Source organism: Littorina saxatilis, linkage group LG14, assembly GCF_037325665.1.
Source record: "Littorina saxatilis isolate snail1 linkage group LG14, US_GU_Lsax_2.0, whole genome shotgun sequence".
Lineage (NCBI taxonomy): Eukaryota > Metazoa > Mollusca > Gastropoda > Littorinimorpha > Littorinidae > Littorina > Littorina saxatilis.
In genome coordinates, this window is record NC_090258.1 from 39,226,959 (window position 1) to 39,246,835 (window position 19,877).

A 19,877-nucleotide genomic window follows, 5' to 3' on the forward strand; every position below is an offset into this window, starting at 1 on the left:
GGACTCATGTACATAATAGAAACACAGGCGCGCAAACGGGTTATCTATTGGGTTGCTTCAAAACAGTTACTTCTCAAAGCTGCGAGAGTGGACAGATTCTAAGAAAAGGACCCGCCTTAAATCTATATCCTTGTAAAATAAAGTTCGGGCTAAGTCTCAGAAATACGCTCTTTTTGGAGCTGGGGATTCAGTAACCGAGTAACCGAGAAGTGCAAGTTAACTAAGATTGTGAATAATGTCACTATAAGTCGCTACTTAGACTGTTCTTTTGTCCACATGATGATGTTTTCAACAACAACAAAACCCTTGTCAGTGCAAAAATCAAATCGATTTAGTTCGATTTCCGAACCCAAGTATTCAGATTCTGGATCTGGATCTGGATGCCCCACTTGGTGTAGACTGATCGTGGGGAATACGCCTCAAGAGCCGACTACGGCGGAGGTGTGCGCATCGCCAACTAAGTCAAGAGACCTCTACATTATTTTGTATTGCAAAGGGAAAAGTTTCAAGTAGAAAAACTCAGTAGATTCTGGAGTAGTCTCGGAGTAGTCTTCTCATTGGCACCAATCTTCTACAGCAAGGTATGCCGTTGCTGCAGTGTAGTTAATCTACATTGATTAGTTCTCCACGAAAGTGACCAGCCTGTTTGGCACGGTAGCGGTTGCGCTGTGCTTCATAGCACGCTAAATTACTGTTGAAATTGGTAATACTGTATGATTGCGATTGACAATTGTCCTTTTATTGTCTTTATTTTTATGTCTTAGTTTAGCAGGGACAGATTGTAAGACTAGGCGTGAGCCTGAAATCTCCATCCTTGAGTAATAAAGTTCGTTCGTTCGTTCGTTCGTTCGTTCGTACCTCTCTTCGTTTTAACTTTCTCAGCGTGTTTTTAATCCAAACATATCATATCTATATGTTTTTGGAATCAGGAACCGACAAGGAATAAGATGATACTTTCGCAGAACGATTTCTTTTTAAAGCGAGCTGTATTAACAACTTACAGCAACCTCCCCCCCCCCCCCCCCATCTATTTTAATAACGACCACCTCTATCTGTAACTATGTTTTGTATCAGTGTGAGGCCAGCTCACGCGCCGAAAGAGACGATCTGTCAACGGTGTCTGCCATCACTCTCGTGGCAATTATTCCATTGTCATTAGAGGTACTGTAGTTATGACACTTCATTACAGCTGTAAACTTTAAGCAAAAAAATCAAGAGAGAGAGAGAGAGAGAGAGAGAGAGAGAGAGAGAGAGAGAGAGAGAGAGAGAGAGAGAGAGAGAGAGAGAGAGAGAGAGCGAGCGAGAGAGAGAGAGAGAGAGAGAGAGAGAGAGAGAGATACACACAGTAAGAGAGAAAGACAGAAAGGGAGGGAGGGAGAGAGAGACAGAGAGAGAGAGAGACAGAGAGAGAGAGAGAGAGAGAGAGAGAGAGAGAGAGAGAGAGAGAGAGAGAGAGAGAGAGAGACAGAGAGAGAGAGAGAGATAGAGAGAGAGAACAGCCCTGTCATTTTTCATTCTGAAACGGCATGTGTCAAGTTCGTACAGTCAGACAACGTCACGTCAAATATCTTAACACCCCTTTAACCGTAGCTTACTAGTGGACCACGTCACGTTTGAACATGTACTTCGGAAAACGCATGCACAGAATCGATCAGAAACATTGATATTGTTATCACCTCGATAACACCTCCAATGACGTTATCGCTGTCACATGTATCAGTTTGATGTATCTTATATTGTGACTGAAATTGACAATCGTGTTACAGCGAAGTAGGGTGTGGGAATGTTTAATCACTGTTTTATCTTGTACCTGAACGTTTGGGTTTTATGCTGGGGAAAATGTGCTCAGTTTGGGCATGCTGTATGACTTTGCTGAGTCAGCTAAAGGAATTCAATGTGTGTCATTGGAGCATTGTTGATATATATATATATATATATATATGATAGGTGCAGTTTATTTCTGGTTGTGAAACCCCACCCCCACCACCCCACCCCCCCTCTCTCTCTCTTTCTGTCTCTCTCTCTCTCTCTCTCTCTCTCTCTCTCTCTCTCTCTCTCACTCTCTCTCTCTCATTCCAATGCTTCTCTTTCTCTCCGTGTGTCTCGGTCGGTCTGTCTGTCTGTCTCTCCATCTCTCTCTCCATCTCTCTCTCTCTTTCGCTCTGTCTCTCCATCTCTCTGTCTCTCTCTCTCTCTCTAGGTTTCTTGCAAAATGTGTTCATTACGCGATTAGACGAAGACGTTTGTTTTCTGAGATAAATTGCAAATGAATATGTTGATTTTGACTTTTCCTGAGTAGAAGCAGTTATACCTTTTTCTTATATTTCCCTCTCACTTTTTGTACATATCGTTTTGATACCCATACTCTCTCTCCCCACCCATATCCTCATGCCTCACTCACTTGTTTTCAAGAAGCGGTGAAGATCAAAGTCCCTGCATGACTCAGGTAGGCACACATCCATAGCGATCTCTGGCATTGGCAGGATTCCCTGTTGCAAAAAAACAAAACTCAGTACAGTCAATTTTAAAATCCATTAAAAACAAGTCGCGTGAAGCAACATAAAAACATTAAGTCAATAAGCAGGCATCAAACTAAACGATCAACACCAAAAACCAGTCATCGCCGAGACTACATTCAGACGGGGATTAAAGAGTAAAGGAAAATAAAAATAAATAAAAGGCTTCTTACATCGCCAGGAATGGGAGGAAGAGCCTCCTTGGGAATGTCGAACTGCACGTGACAGTAACTTCCGGCAATGACGTCACCGTCCCTTGATCCTCCAGCAATGACGTGGCTGATTTTCTTGCACTGGTCAAAGTTGCCGATCATGTGGATGTTGCCTTCCAGCATCCCTCTCCCGGGCTTTCCGGAGGCATCCAAAACTAGAAGCAAAAACAAAGGGTGAAAAACGCTGTTGACTACTTTTCACCGCATGACGAAGGTATACGGAATACTAGTGGGGTGGAGGGAGTGGGGAAAAATGTAGTCAGTTATATATGAAGTCTTATATCGCGCGCGTATCTCCAGACTCGGACTCAAGGCGCAGGGATCTATTTATGCGGTGTGAGATGGAATTTTTTACACAATACATCACGCATTCACATCGACCAACAGATCGCAGCCATTTCGGCGCATATATATCCTACTTTTCCCGGCCTAATATTCCAAGTCAAACGGGTATTTTGGTGGACATTTTTTATCTATGCCTATACAATTTTGCCAGGAAAGACCCTTTTGTCAATCGTGGGATCTTTAACGTGCACACCCCAATGTCGTGTACACGAAGGGACCTCGGTTTTTCGTCTCATCCGAAAGACTAGCTCTTGAACCCACCACCTAGGTTAGGAAAGGGGGAAGAAAATTGCTAACGCCCTGACCCAGGGTCGAACTCGCAACCTCTCGCTTCCGAGCGCAAGTGCGTTACCACTCGGCCACCCAGTCCAGTTTGCTTTCTGTCGTAGAAGGGAAAAACTTGACTAAATGTCAAAAGAGCGCGAAAGACAGAGGGTCCCGTGATAGATAAGTAGTCGACATCTTCGCATTGCTATCTGAGGTCTCTTTCTTTTTTACCTGAAGTTTGTTATCTAAGTTCCAGTTAAAGTGGTATGCTGTGAACAAAAACAAAAAAACAAAAAAAACTCACAGTGGAACGCCCACTCGCTGAAGTTGAAGAGGCTGTGGCCAATGACACCAAGGTCGGACAGACAGTGCTGGAAAGTGACGGTAGAGTTCTTGCCCAGTTTCAGCAGTCCTTCGTCCATCTTCTCCAGAATCATCCTCTGCACCTGAGGGAACAAGAGTAACATAGGTGTCACTTGCGAAATAAACAGTGGCTCCAAAATGCATTGACCAATCCCTGAATGGCTGTGACGTCATTTCTGCCCAGAATTCAATATTTTTGATGACATACAAAGGATTTAGTTCTGGATGACGACGCCCTATGGTCGGTTTATTATATAAATAGAAGCAAGCGGTTAAAAACGGGCGTCGACAGAGCCAATGAAGGGGGATACTAACTTTTAGTTATCATTCGCTTCTGCTGTGCACAAATAAAATGCATTTAAATCGTCCACCACATTAATATGCGTTTGTTTCTAATAGCACATTTACAAGTTTATCTTGTTGTATCACGAACAATAAAAACATGAATAAGAATTGTTCGTGTTTCTGGTGAGTACATTTTCTTCGCTATATTGGTTTTGTTCTTCTAACCTGCTGTCTCTTGTTCCTATTTTGAATAAACCCTGTTTAAACCAACACACTGACCCTTACTTTAGGCATGAACTTCTGCACGATGCCCATGACCATGGAGATCTTTCTTTCTTTATTAGGTGTTTAACGTCGTTTTCAACCGTTCAAGGTTATATCGCGACGGGGAAAAGGGGGGGGGGGGGGGGGGGGTGATAGAGCCACTTGTTAATTGTTTCTTGTTCACAAGAGCACTAATCAAAAAATTGCTCCAGGGGCTTGCAACGTAGGACAATATATGACCTTACTGGGAGAGTGCAAGTTTCCAGTACAAAGGACTTAACATTTCTTACATACTGCTTGACTAAAATCTGTACAAACATTGACTATATTCTATACAAGAAACACTTAACAAGGGTAAAAAGAGAAACAGAATCCGTTGGTCGCCTCTTACGACATGCTGGGGAGCATCGGGTAAATTCTTCCCCCTAACACGCGGGGGGTACCATGGAGATGTCAATGCTGCGAAACTGACCCTTACCTTAGGCATGAACTTCTGCACGATGCCTATGACCATGGAGATGTCAATGCTGCTGGCCATCTGCATGAGGAGGTCAGTGGGGACCGCGTCCACCATGTCCACGATGCGGTCCATGTCCAGTGAGCCCAGCAGGTTGGGGATGAGGTCCTGGTCAGTGGCGAAGTTCTCCATCACCTTCGTCATCTGCTCCGGTGTCATCTGCCCCGCCAGCGTGAACAGGTCCTGTCACAATAGATGGACAAATAGTCCTTTTGTCAGAACAATAAACCCCTTGGAAATAGCTCAGAACATGTTTTGATGGTTTGGAGGACAGTGGCACCCCGCTTTTAAGACCTCCAAAAATGTGAGAAAATCGGGTCTTGATAAGGAAGGAGTCGTGATAAGGAAGGAGTCGTGATAAGGAAGGAGTCGTGATAAGGAAGGAGTCGTGATAAGGAAGGAGTCGTGATATTGGGGTAATTCTCAGTGGGTACAGCACTGGACTTGTGATCCTAAGGTCACGTGTTCGAATCCCGGCAGGGACGGTCACGGATACCCTTTACGTGCAGAGTCAGAGACGGTGTCCATGTCCCACCCCCGTGTCACCACATTCTGTCATAAGTGCAGGTGGCTGCATGATTACACCTAACCACGCATACACCTGGGTAGCGCGACTGTTGTTACTGCTAGCTTTCCACTGGGAGGAAGCGACCCGATATTCCCATCAATGGGATAATGCAGTAAATGAAATGAAAAAATGAAATGAAATGAAAGATTGTCATGTGTGTTTGAGCAAGAATAGGTTTTCGGACCTTTAGCTGCATAGACGGACGAATTTCCCCGCAAGACTGGCTTTTGTTACCTTTAGCGGCATAGAAATCATAAGCCCGAAATAAAAGAAGGAAAAGGAATATTTGGAAGAACAGGTATGAAAAAAATGAAATGAAATGAAAGATTGTCATGTGTGTTTGAGCAAGACTGGCTGTTCCTACCTTTAGCGGCATAGACATCATGATCCCGATGAGTCCTTCAGGGGGCACTGACTGCATCATCTCCAGCATGACCTCCATGGGCATGACCTGCGTCAGGTTGACAATGCCATCTGGCGGCAGTGACCCCAACAGTTTCATCGTCTGCTCCGCTGTCTGGCTCTTTGTGATGTTCAGTAGTACCTATACAACAGAACACAGAATACATCAATGCTGATTTCGTCTCGCTTGACCACCCTGGATTTTCAAGACAAGAAACAAGAAACAAACCTGGGGACCCCCCCCCCCCCCTCCCACCCCCAGAGAGAGAAGGAGACAGAGACAGAGACAGAGACAGATAGAGACAAGCAGACAGACAGACAGACAGACAGAGACAGATAGAGACAAACAGACAGAAAGACAGAGACAGACAGACAGACAGACAGACAGACAGAGGTTAAATAAAACATATACAGAGACAGCTAAACAAAAATAGACACAGTGAAACAGACAGACACAAGCAGAAAAAACAACCAGACAGGCAAACACAGACAAAACAGGCGAAAGAAATGCAAAGAGGAGACAGCCCAACAAAAGGACAACACAAATGTGGGACAACAAAAAAAAACCAGGCAAACCACCTCAACAACATTCTCAATAATATTCTTTCTCTCAACAACAACAAAAAAAATCTCTCATGACCAACCTCATGGGGCAGAGTGGCCAGAATACCCATGAGCTGTTTGGCGTCCAGTTTTCCCATCATGTCCAACATGGCGTCGGGGTCAAAAGCCTTGACTAGGTCAACCAGCACGTCCTTGGGCAGGATGGCCACCATCTTGCCGATCATGCTCTCCGGCAACAGGTCAAGCAGGTCCTGCATCTGGTCCGGTGGGAGGATCTTGGTCATGTTCACTATCAGGTCTGAAAAATGTACACAGGCCTGGTTGAAAAAGCCGAGCTGATTCGTTGATGAAGTAATTTGAGTTGTATGCACCATGAACCATGACGGTGCTTGATTTGTATGTTTGTCAGGTTTCTTTTTCTTTTTCATTTTAATCAAAAGTAGGTGCTTATTGTTTATGGCACTGCCGTTAGTGTCTTTGCAAATTTGTTGAGCAATTGTTGCCATACGAAATTGGGGGAATAGAAGCGGCCCAAAAAGTGTTGTTGGCAGATTTTTTTCCGAACGTATACGTGTATGGCTTAATGCATCTGTTAACATCATCAAATGCATCTGTTACGTCATGCATTTGCAAGTTCTACTCGTTGTGTGAATCATGGCCAAGCCTCTTTAAAGTGTACGGATGACGTCAAAATCTGCAGTACACGTACACGTCTTGGCTACACGTAGCGCTTCTGGAGCTCTGTAAGTGTAATGTTAATTCCATATCTACCTGTGGGGAGAGTGGTCAGAATGTTCTCAATGATGCCAGGAGGCATGGCCTTCATGAGGGCCACCATGCCGGACGGGTCAAGATGAGTGACCACCTGGCTGATGATCTCGGGCGGGATGGCCGTCATCAGCTTGGCGATCTGCTCGGCGGGCAGGGACTGCGTCAGATTGACCAGGACGCCTTGCGGAATGGACGTCAGCAAGTTGGACAGCGTCGTCGTGTTCACTGACCTGAAACGGGAGTAAGAGAAATAAATGTCGTGCTTCGGATGGTGTGGGATGGATTTCAGCATCGCCATTGACCACCTTCTTCCCTCCCCCACCCCCATTTATTTCTCGGAGTCAACTTTGTGCAGACTCTCTTCAGTGTTTGAACACCCCCGTGTGCACACATGTGCACGGACAGGATCCCAAGTTCAGTCAACTTCACAGTGAAAGTCTCAGGACGAGACAAACCCAATGCTGGTGTGTCAAAGAAGACAGTCACAGCGGGCTTGTTCGAGTCAAAACATCACACCATATAACCATATATGTCACAATATAGGCCAACAGGTCTAAGAGGACGTTAAGCCCCATTAGTAAGTCAGCCCCACCCCCCCCCCCCCCCACCCCCCAATCATTGGACCCCTTACCCCTGGCGATCTTTTCTGATGGCTAGGCTACACAACCTAGATTTTGCCTTGGACCGATGGGTACCACACAACAGAAGTAATCCGAGATAATAAAAAACAAATGTGCAGGGGATACACCCGACAGTTCTCTAAAATCTCATAATGAAAAATATCCCTAACCTTTTTACCGTAAACATTTTTATTTATGGAAAAAATCACAGACACACATATATATATAAACCAAAGAGAAAGAACGAACTGGCAACAGACTAGCACACACAAAAACTAAAACAAACGTTCTACTATTTTTGTCGACATGGTTTTTTTTTCTTGTTTTTTTTCTTGGCCTAACATGTTACCTGATAAGTCGCCTGAGCTCTCTAGGTCTGAAGGACTCCATGATGGGGGCGACAGTGACGGGGGAGATGGTCTGTGCAATCTTGCCCACTGTCTCTGGGGGCAAGGAACTGGCCAGCTTCTCTATGGTGCGAGGTGGCAGCTTGGTGATGATGTTCTTCAGCACTCCCATGGGAACCACCTAGGAAAAAACGACACCATTTTGTTATAAATCTAAAGGTTTTTTTAAATGTTTAAAAAAAAAAGTTTTTGCACAAAAAGAGAACACAACAGTAACCACGTTTGTTACATTCTTAATCAATATTACGACAGCTCGTCTAAAGTAAGGATTTTTTTAATTTTCTATTTGTTTTTCTTCTGCCCATCATCGGTAAATGTGCGTAATAGGTTTAGAGGCAGGCCTAAGCTGCGAGGACGTGAAGAATGATTAGTTAGTGTTATTACAGAGTAGTTCCAAGCCTCAGAGGACCAAGGTCAGCTGGAACTGGACGGAATATGTGTATGCCCATGTCTCATGTCTTTGTCCATTTAAAAGGAGAGTTTCATTCATGGTCACACGACCTTTAGAATCTCAAAAGATTGCGTCAGATCAAAAACGTATGCTTCAGTGGACGAAGACAAAGGCCTCAGAACAACGTTGCTATTGTTTCGTAAGCCTGTATTGCTTTGGTCCCTACGATGTCAGGCCATTGTAACGAGAGGACACCTGTTGACCCCTTGTTTATTAACTCTACAAAACTATTCTTGTCAGAAGACGAAATCTTCATCTTTCATATATGTACCTACCATTCTTTCGTCCCACCTCCACCCTCCCCCTCTTCCTCCTGCTAGCTTTTTCCTGTTCTTTTTGGTTTGCTTCAACTATGCTGTTGACCTAGATAGTTCCATAGTTTATAAGTAATGTTTGTCCGACATCATATTTTTGTTAATTTGTAACTATGTAGGGCGCGTAATATAAGCGTTCGCTTGAGTTCGTGTCCCTATTGTTTATCGTTGTATTGTTGTACCATGTTTGACTTAATAAAACATTGTTTAAACCAAGACGAAATGTGCGATGCACGGGAACTGTTGGGTGAATATATACATAAATGCATTGATTATACGCGCACACAAAACAAAACCACCCAAAATAATGGCCATTGCGTTCCGGCAAGCAGAAAGACTAAAACAGTGATGATTTTGATTTCTTCTTCTGCGTTCCTGAGATGTTGTTGTCTCTCAGGGTCACCTCATGGTGACTTAATTTTTGCGCGCAACAACATTTGTTAACCCTGTCACATAGGCAGGATGACGCCATCTTCGAGGGTATGCATGCCAAGTATACTGTGTATGTGTCAAGTTTTCAAGTCTCTGGACTTTCTCTGCAAACTCAGGATCTTTAACGTGCACATTAGTGTCTGTTACTGCGTTTGCTCAAGACGGTTGTATGAATCCGTCCGCGAAGAGTTTGCACTAAACGTTGACTCTGGGAAATACAGTAATTCTCTGAATCCCCCGCTGTACCTCAAATCAAATCAAATCAAATCAAATTAACTTTATTATATCAATCTGAGAAATTACATTGAGATAATAAAGTTAATTTGATTTGATTTGATTTGATTTGATTTGAGGTACCCGGTTCTCGAACCCGAGAAGCCATCGCGCTAATGACTATAAGGTACTAAGATTTTGATTTGATAATTGATTCAATTAAAAAAGTGTATCGATCGAACATTGGAATTTTCTTCTTTGAGCCATGGGGCGTTATAGTCCGACAAAAACTCTTATTTAGGCGGCTAGCCGAGACTACAAAATAGAGTATGTTTGTGTGCGTTCAATCGTGAACAAATACTATTTCTAGTTAAACTCGATCGATTCATAACTGTGAATTGTATTTTTGACCAAATATGACATTGTACACGATATACTGTCAGAAGCGGTGACCATTTGGCGATTATTGTTCGGTATCTTTAAATGCTAGAGCATGTTTGTATGCATTCAATGGTAAAAAATAAGAGGAGTTCTAATCAAAATCGATCGATTCATAACTGTCGATTGTATTGTTGACAAAAATATGACATTTTACACAACATACAGCTGTCAGAAGCGGTGCGATTGACCATTAGGCAATAATTGTTCGGTATCTTAAAATGCTTAGCGATCAAATGTCAAAACTGTTCGGGAAACGCAAATACTATAAGATGTTTGGTGGCTTGTTGACAGACCAGCTTTTTTGTTGGTCCAAGGGGACCATATCGTCTTTTGCTTCATCTTTATCGACCAAGGTCGAAGGCCGCGGTTGATAAATGAGAAAAAAGGCGATGCTCCCCGAGGACCAACAAAAAAATGCTGGTCTGACAACAAGCCACCAAACATCGTTTTTGTCATCATTTTGGTTGTGCAACAAAATGCACAATAACCCACAGGGAGACGAATTTTTAGAATCCAACTCCGGGCCACAAAGCATCGTCACAGTAGCACGAGATAACACGTCAAACTTGTATGTGACGTCAAACGTAGCTAGTTCACGCTTTTCTTCCAGTCTGAAAATGTACAGAGCTGCGATCATACCTGTGAATTCAGTAAGTGTTGAGCATATTTCTTTTCTTTTAAGTGTTTATGACTTTTCGTTGTGGATTTTGCGATTACAGAGATAAGTTGCAAATTGACCATGAGTCGCCGCGGTAATTATCAACATTGATTGGGTCTTTGAGAGTGAATGCTTACAATCGTTGTCCTCGGAAACACAAATCCAAAGCCACAATGGTTCCACACATCAAACAATCAGCCTGATTGGCTTTTACTTTGACAATCCACGTTTCACATGAAAGCTCAAACCCATTCACCACCCCGAGTTATTGCATGGGGAACATGAGATTTATTTACCAGGTGTTTGTGAATGAAAACTCGTGAAAATGATGACAATGTTACTTATTCGGTCTTATTAACCTCTGCTAATTGTATGCTTTTATCGTGTTCTTTAAAACCTTGTGACTGTCCTATTTGAATCTCTGTTATATATTCGCATATTATAGATCAGTTCTTTTCGTCTTTGTAATGTTACTTTGTTCAGTGTCATTTATTACGCCAGTAAATGCGGTTAATCTGATCAGATACATTTGGTCCTGTTTTTACTCCGCAGTCTTTTTTGGGGGCCTGAAACCTTGACATATTATATGACTCACTGTGCTCTCTTTCATTTCGTATTTAAGGCCTTTTTTCCCACTGTCTTTTCTTTCGTCTAAATATTCCATTGTTACCCACGTTTTCATCTTTTATCATCTGGTCTTTATATCTGTCACGCCTCTGTTCTGTATAATTATATTCTTTAAAGCCCGCATTGCTCTGTTCTGTTTTATTTGGTCTTTAAACCTGTGTTGCTACAATGTCCTTTATAGGATCTTTAAACCCTAGTCGCTCTCTGTCATATTCAGTTTGTCTGTAAACCGTGTTACTCTGCCAATTTCATGTCCTTTCATGTCCTTTTATAGTGTTTTTTTTAAGTAACTGGGCTGGGGGGTCCTGATTTGGCCTATATGGTCATAAACCAACACTTAACTAACTCACTAACTAACTGAGCTGGGATGCACGAGAAAGTTACTATCACAACGGGAGCCAGCCGCGGAGCCGGATTGATTGAAATCACACTCGAACCTCAGTTTCAACCAATCGATCCCGCGGCTGGCTCCCAATGGGGTGTTAACTTTCTCGTGCACCACAGCCCAGAAGTCTATAAGGCCACACACAAAAAATAGTCTGTTTACGGTATCCTGACCGACCCTATTTTTTCGCGCGACCCTAGACTTTTTTTTGGCATTTGGGAAAAAAAATAAATAAAAAATCTGGTTTTTTGGCAAAATAACTTAAAAATATGGGTTTTTTGGGAAAAAATAAAAAAATAAAATAAAATCCCGACTTACCGACCCTATTTTTTTTGTCTATGTTACCGTAAACAGACTTTTTTTTTCCCCTATAAAGCAAACAGAAGTGCTGACGCTTCAAGCACACCCAAGGTTGATGTGTCGTACTGCTGCACTTTATCATCATTAATGTTTCCTTTATTTTTTCGATTGGTTGTGTGTTCAGATTCAGTTTATTTGACAAGGTGCAGAATTTTACTCTGAAACCTGGTGGACATGCGGTTTCAAAACTCTACAAACATGCAATAAACTCATTATTAAACACACCCAGAATAAATCATCAAAGAGACATAAAAACAAAATGAATAATTGACAAACAAACGAACAAACGAGAAATCAAACTAAAGCACACACAACTACAATGTAGAACTAAATGAACCGAAACACATAAACACGCAACAAATAAACAAACATACAACAAAAGAAACGAAAAGAAACTAGGCAAAAGGCAACACAAGCCAAAACAAGTACATTAAGCAAAACAAAACCGATCAAAATCAAGACAAAACTAGAACGTATCTCCTCTTCTGTTAAAGGTATGAACCTAATTTTTGCTACAGGCGTGTATACCCCACTCCCAAGCTACGTGGTTCTAGACGCTAAATTTCAGCTCAAGCGACCCGTAAACACCAGAGATCTAGGCGTGGACAAACAAACAAACAAACAAACAAACAAACAGACAGAGTGAAACTCATATACCCCCAAATATACGGTGTTGTAACTAAACAAAAAAACGACCTGGAGAAAGTCCTGTATCCTGATCTAGAGGCGCGGACAAACAAACAGACAGACAGACAGACAGGCAGACAGACAGACAAATAGACAAATAGACAGACAGACAGACAGACAGACAGAGTAAAAACATATACACCCCCGTTGGTGTAACTAAACACAAACCGACCTGGAAAAAGTCCTGTATCCGGACAGCAGGGATCTTCATGGCCATGTTGACGAAAGCTCCGATGGTTCTCTTGGGTATAGCCTCCACCATCTTCATAATGCTCTCTGGCGGCACGATGGACACGGCGTAGGCTATAGCCTCCAGGGGCAGTGCTGTTGCCAGGGGAACTCCCTCCTCGCCCGACAGAATCGCAGCTCCTTCAGCCACGGCTTGGGGAGGCAGGGAGTCAATGACCTCGACCAGAACGTCCCTGGGAATCGCCTTGATGAGTTTGGTGAGGGTGTCTGGCTGGACGGAAAGCAGTATGTTGGCTATTTTCTGTGTGGTGGCCACGATCTGGTCAGCAGAGTAGCCTTCAGGCTTCTCCAGCAGAGCGAGGTCAATCAAGTCCTTGATGACCTTGGTGGGAACGGCCTTGACAAGCTCCCTAAAGTGTTTGGGCGACAGCACGTTGAGCACGGTGGACACGACCTTCTCGGGCAGAGCCTTGGCCACGCTGACCATGATCTCTGGAGGGACAGTCGTCACGATCACCTTCAGCACGTCAGGCGTCACCATCCGCACCGCCTTCTTCAGCTGGTTCTTCGTCAGCTGCTCCGCCATGTCAGCGATCACTTGCGGGGGGACGGCTTTCACCACCTTCACCAGCAAGCTTCTAGGGATGTCCTTCACGAGCTCTTCCATGTTCTTGGCGGGAAGACTGGAGTGGCGAGAAGTAAAGAGTTCCACTGCCTTTCCAACAGGCACTGCTGCCGCCAGGTTGGCTATCGTCTCGTCAGGGAGGTCTCGCAGGATACCCAAGAGAGTCTCATGGGGGAAAGTAGCTGACAGTTGCGTGATGAGGTCTGGAGACATCATAGACTCCATGATACTGGTCATCAGGGCAGGGTTTTCGGACATGGCTATCGTCAGGTTGACCACGGTGGACAGCGGCAAAGCTTTGGTCAGAGCGACCAACGTGTCCGGGGGAACAGCCGCGACAAGGCTGGACATGGCTGCGGGAGGTAGGGCCTCCATCATCTCCACCATCTCATCCGGGGAAACGAGAGACGTCATCTTCACCAGCATATCCCGAGGGACAGCTGAGATAAGCTGGGAAAGCTTCTTGTGAGGTAGGACATCCAGCACTGTGGACAACAAACTCTGCGGCAAAGCTCTCGTGATGTTCACCATCACCTCTGCTGGGATGGAACTCATCACCAACTTCATCATTTCTGGTGTCACATGGCGCAAGAGTTTCTTCAACTGATTCCTGGTCAGTTCCTGGGACATATTAGCGATCACTTCAGGTGGAACAGCTCGCGCCATCTTCACTATTAGACTCTTGGGTACATTCTCCACTAACTCTGTAAGGTTCCCAGTTGGAAGAAGAGAAGACAGGGAGCGAGCCAGGTCAAAAGCTTTCTTCACTGGCAGAGCCGCTGCAAGGTTCCCAATCGTCTTCTCTGGAAGCTTCTCGAGAATCTCCAGGACAGTTTCTATGGGAAAAGAGGAGGAGAACTTTTTCACAAGATCGGGAGCCATGACAGCACTCAGAATACCCGACATCATGTGAGGATCCTCGGCCAGAGCCACAGTCAAGTTGACCACTGTTTCCACGGGCAGAGCTTTCGACAAAGCGACTAGGGTGTCTGCAGGGATCCCTTTCACCAGGCTGGATAGGGCTTCTGGAGGAATCGACGCAACAATGCCAACCATCTGCTCTGTGGTTACTGTGGAAGTCACCAATAAAATCTTATCTTGAGGTATGTTTGAAATCATGTCTGAGAGTTTCTGCGGGGGCAGCAGTTTGGTCATGTTAGCGATGAGGTCTTTCGGCAAGGACCCAAGCACAGCCGTGATCATCTCGGGTTTCAACATGCTGCTGACGTCAGGGGCCGCTTCTATGGGAAATGACGTCATCAACTTCACGACCTGCTCCGCGTTGATATTCTCCACCATCTTGCCGAGCTGCTGAGGGCTAAGCCCTTCCACAAACGACTCGATAAACCCAGGAGGAAGACTTAAAATAAGCTGCCTGATGATTTTCGGAGGCAAGGAAGTAATGATAGTCACCATAACTTCAGGCGGGAGCGACTTTAACAGTTTATCTAAATCCTTGGGGCTGAGAGTCTGCGTGAGATCCAGCACTATGTCCGGGGGGAGAGACGTCATTAGATCCACCAGCGTCTTCGGCGTCATGGATTGCGTCATGTTGAAAATGGCTTCCGGAGACAGGGATTTCAACAGCTTCCTTGCCTGCTTGGGAGGCACCGACTTGGTGAGGTTGACGATGCCTTCCGGGGGGAGCAGCACCACGAGTTCCTGCAGCTGGTCCGGAGAGAAGGCGTCCGTCAGGTTGGTCAGCCCCACAGGAGGGACGTAGCTCAGCAGCTGCATCAGCTGGGGACCAGTCATCCTGGTGGCCAGCGACAGCACGTCACCGGGCGGAAGTGATGTCAGCACGCGCATGATCTCATCGGGCGGAAGTGACGACACGATGTAGAGAATCTCGTCCGTGCCCACTGAGGTCATGAGGCTGGGGATCTTGTCCGTGTCCGTGTTCTTCACGTAATTCCGGATCCCCTCCTCGCCCAGAAAGTTGAGGACGAAGTACAGGATCTGTCTTTTCGACCGCGGTCCTTTACTGCGGGCAGTGTCGTCTGTGGCGCGCTGTACTCTGTTGTGACTGCTGCTACTGCCGACATTGTGTAGATCTTGTGATGAGGTACCTGTTAGACAGATAGAAAAGAGACCATTGATCAATGTCGACATTGTGTAGATCTTGTGATGAGGTACCTGTTTGACAGATAAAAAAGAGACCATTGATCAATGTCGACATTGTGTAGATCTTGTGATGAGGTACCTGTTAGACAGATAGAAAAGAGACCATTGATCAATGTCGGTGTAAGTACAGATAAAGCCTGTGAGTTTGAGGTAACGAAAGGATGGGAAGAAAGTGGTAATCGATAAAGGAGGACCAGAAATAAAAGAAAATGAGCATGATTCACAAAATACCAACACAAATACCGCATGATTCACAAAATACCAACATGGTATTTGTGTTGGTATTTTGTGAATCATGCTCATAATTTCTTTTATTTCTGGTCCTCCTTTAAAAACAAGTTTTAAGTTCCCACAGTGCACACTACTCTGTAAACATTGTGTCCCTTCTTCCCATCCCCCAACCCACTCCCACCCGCCCCTATACCCCACCCGCCCCTATACCCCACCCCTTCTGTCCTTCTCCAACACGAATCCCATATCCTCTTCAATCTCCCTCTCACCCCCTGACATCTTCCACCCCACTCCCCCTATCCCCCACCCTTTCCATCTTTCTCCAACACTTATCCCATCCTCTTTAATCTTCTTCTCAACCCCCCCCCTCCCCCCCCCACATCCTCCACCCCACTCCCATCCGCCTTTATACCCCCCCCCCCCCTCTATCCTTTTCCAACACTTAAATCCCATCCTTTTCAATCTCCCTAACCCCTCTCGCCCCCCTGACCCACTCCCATCCGCCCCTTTACCCCCCCCCCCCCCTTCTATCCTTCTCCACCACTAATCCCATCCTCTCCAATCTCCCCTACCCCTCTAGCCCCCCCCCCCCCCCTGACCCACTCCCATCGCCCCTATCCCCCACCCCTTATATCCTTCTCCACCACTAATCCCATCCTCTCCAAAAAGTTACCCCTCTCACTCCCTCCCATCATCCTCTTTCCAAAGGAACTAGACTGCAGGGAAGCTGCACGGAAACAAACAGGGACCAGTATCGCTGTGATCATTCCACCATCTTGAATCGACCATGCAAGGCCACGCACGTGACCATGAACCTAAAAGTGTTTTGAAACAACCTGACCGACAAAAAAGCTCCAAGTTGCTGCCCTTTGAATTTTACCCCCATGGAGTCAGCAGCAGCCACCTTCCCATGGGGTCCGGTGGACAGTGAATGAAAGAGATGATTATGGGAGGATCACTTTTTTTTCTAAAGGAAGGGGGGGAGGGTGGTGTGGGGGGGGGGGGGGTGCCAAGGAAATATGAATCTCAGGTGCACACAGAACGTGAGAAGTGATACAGGCCGAAATGTGATGCTATGAGACAGAATTCATACAGGGGGAAAAGACAGAGCCGGGATGAAAGAGGCTCGGGCGAGATGAAAAGAATAGGTAAAGACACTGACTGAAGGAACGTGAACAACAAATGTCACAAGGGAGCGTGTGAATATAAATATGCAAAACGAGAGAGGTCAGAGGTGGGAAGGAGGAGACTGAAGGAGGTTGATGGGGATGGGTGTGGGATGCAGGGACACTATAACTACTGAAACCGAGCTTGAGATGTTGAAGGGGAGGGGGAAGAAAGAGAGACCACGAGGTTGCTAAACGAGAAAAACAAAGGCGGGAGAGAGAGAGAGAGAAAGAGAGAGAGAGAGAGAAAGAGAGAGAGAGAGAGAGAGAGAGAGAGAGAGAGAGAAAGAGAGAGATACACAGAGACAGAGACAGAGAGAGAGAAATAGAGAGGGAGATAAACAGAGAGATGGCCAGGCAGATACAATCGGCAGCCTGACCGGGTCCCTCCCAACACCCTCCTTCTTTCCGCAGTATCATGAGTATAATTATAACCAACCTACCATCAGAATAATAACTCACAATAAAACAGAAACCAATTTTGTAGGAGTAAATTAATAATGCAGATCCTTTTTTGACTCACATTAGTTTTGCTGGTGCATGCAAGGTTTCAGTCAACAAACAAACTATTCGAACACATGGTTAGGCGGCGCTCACAACATCCCCCTCCTCCCCCACCACTCTTTCTTTCTTTCTGTGTCATAGAGGGCATGAGAACTGCTGCGGACAGTGAAACTGACACCTGCCAGGGTCAGTGTTGACGGACTGTCCAGTGAATTGTACTGGACGTGCTTTGTGAGGCGTGAAACTCTCACCTGAATTATACCTGTCCACGGACACTTACTTAGCTGTGTTCATTTAGTTTCACGTCTCGTGTGTCAGCTTCTACAAGCTTTGATGCTACCCGTTCAGTGTGTGCTTCTCGTCGTTGTATTCTTTACGTTTGAGCTCGATGTTTTACTTCAAGGGAGAACTAAACGAAAAAAGTTATTCTCAGTTTGTGTTTGCATACAATTTTTTAATTTGCTCTACATGGGTTTGAGATTCCAAGAAACACGTCTCCGTCTCTCTAATTGGAAAATGCGAGTTTACTATTATATATATTCTAATATTGTCGTGGGCTACAGGTTTCAAAACTTTCACCAAAAAAAGTATTTTTCCATTCATCAAAAATCAAAAAAGGCCCAATCACTTACAGAATATCAATCAATCAATCAATCAATATGAGGCTTATATATCGCGCGTATTCCGTGGGTACAGTTCTAAGCGCAGGGATTTATTTCGTTATTTTGTTATTTTATTTTATGCAATTTATATAGCCCGCATATATTAAAGGCGCAGGGATTTATTTATGCCGTGTGAGATGGAATTTTTTTTTACACAATACATCACGCATTCACATCGGCCAGCAGATCGCAGCCATTTTGGCGCATATCCTACATATCCTACTAGAATATCCCCCAATGCTGCTAACAAAATTAATCGACTACGATTCTTCTGAATCTGCATTTTGGGCGTTCCATTTATTTTATTGTTGTATCCCTTTTACCGTGACCTTAAAATAACCCCGAACTTGGACACAAATGTCATACTGGCACATTACACCTACCATGGTGTTGACTGCAACACGGTTGGCCTAGTGGTAAGGCGTCCGCCCAGTGAGCGGGTGGTCCTGGGTTCGAACCCCGGCCGGGTCATACCTAAGACTTTAAAATTGGCAATCTAGTGGCTGCTCCGCCTGGCGCCTGGCATTATGGGGTTAGTGCTAGGACTGGTTGGTCAGGTGTCAGAATAAAGTGACTGGGTGAGACATGAAGCCTGTGCTGCGACTTCTGTCTTGTGTGTGGCGCACGTTATATGTCAAAGCAGCAAACAAACAAACAAACCATGGTGTTTCATGTTTATTGCTTCTTTTTCACAATACTCTCGCTGTTGGGTTGGGTTGGGTACTTGTGCGTTAAACAGCTCATACACCGTATGAATAACTCTGTCCAAAGGAAGAGTTCCACGTTCTATCACTCACATGCCATTCAGGCGAGAGGTCTCCTGTTTCGCTTTTCAAATTCACATCCGAGGCCAGTGACACGATGAAAACAAAGAAGTCGTGTGCATGGGGGTGGTTGAGGGAGATGGAGGGGGGATGGTTTAAAAAAAATTGTTTACAAAAACGTACATGAAACAAAGATCCTTCCATGGGGACACATACCTAGAATCAGCAGCCTCGCCGCTTTCTGTAATTTGTTTGTTTGTTTGTTTGCTTAACACCCAGCCGACCACGACAGGCCATATCAGGGCGGTGCTGCTTTGACATATAACGTGCGCCACACACAAGACAGAAGTCGCAGCACAGGCTTCATGTCTCACCCAGTCACATTATTCTGACACCGGACCAACCAGCCCTAGCACCAACCCCATAATGCCAGACGCCAGGCGGAGCAGCCACTAGATTGCCAATGTTAAAGTCTTAGGTATGACCCGGCCGGGGTTCGAACCCACGACCTCCCGCTCACTGGGCGGACGCCTTACCACTAGCCCAACCGTGCCGGTAGGGGTTCCCAGGTCTTCCTGTAATGGTTGACGATGTTGAGAAATAACTGTGTCGGGTTTGTATGGGTCGTGAAGGAGTAGGACACATAAATCCACACGTACTTCCTGTTCGCGTGTTTCCGACACACCCCTCGCCTGTCTTTCTTTCTTTATTTGGTGTTTAACGTCGTTTTCAACCACGAAGGTTATATCGCGACGGGGAAAGGGGGGAGATGGGATAGGGGAAAGGGGGGAGATGGGATAGAGCCACTTGTTAAGTGTTTCTTGTTCACAAAAGCACTAATTAACAAGAAGAGCAAACGCTCGATCGAGTCACTTTCGCAGTTCTGAATATTATATGAGGCATCAGATGGACAGGAAGAAATTGCTATTCACAACACAATGAG

At 45.1% G+C, this 19,877-nt stretch overlaps 1 protein-coding gene across 1 annotated transcript in view; it reads right to left on the reverse strand.

Moving 5' to 3' along the window:
* Positions 1 to 16,117, reverse strand: part of LOC138946775 (uncharacterized) — a 61,532-nt gene extending 45,415 nt beyond the window's left edge. Inside the window, exons 1-10 of the mRNA XM_070318178.1 lie at positions 16,054 to 16,117; positions 12,842 to 15,552; positions 8,044 to 8,222; positions 7,075 to 7,304; positions 6,384 to 6,601; positions 5,702 to 5,881; positions 4,731 to 4,952; positions 3,645 to 3,786; positions 2,690 to 2,883; positions 2,402 to 2,489 (exon numbers count right to left, since the gene is read on the reverse strand). Coding sequence (XP_070174279.1) covers positions 2,402 to 2,489; positions 2,690 to 2,883; positions 3,645 to 3,786; positions 4,731 to 4,952; positions 5,702 to 5,881; positions 6,384 to 6,601; positions 7,075 to 7,304; positions 8,044 to 8,222; positions 12,842 to 15,552; positions 16,054 to 16,117 — 4,228 coding nt within the window. The remainder of the gene's footprint in view (positions 1 to 2,401; positions 2,490 to 2,689; positions 2,884 to 3,644; positions 3,787 to 4,730; positions 4,953 to 5,701; positions 5,882 to 6,383; positions 6,602 to 7,074; positions 7,305 to 8,043; positions 8,223 to 12,841; positions 15,553 to 16,053) is intronic.
* Positions 16,118 to 19,877: the final 3,760 nt, after the last annotated feature.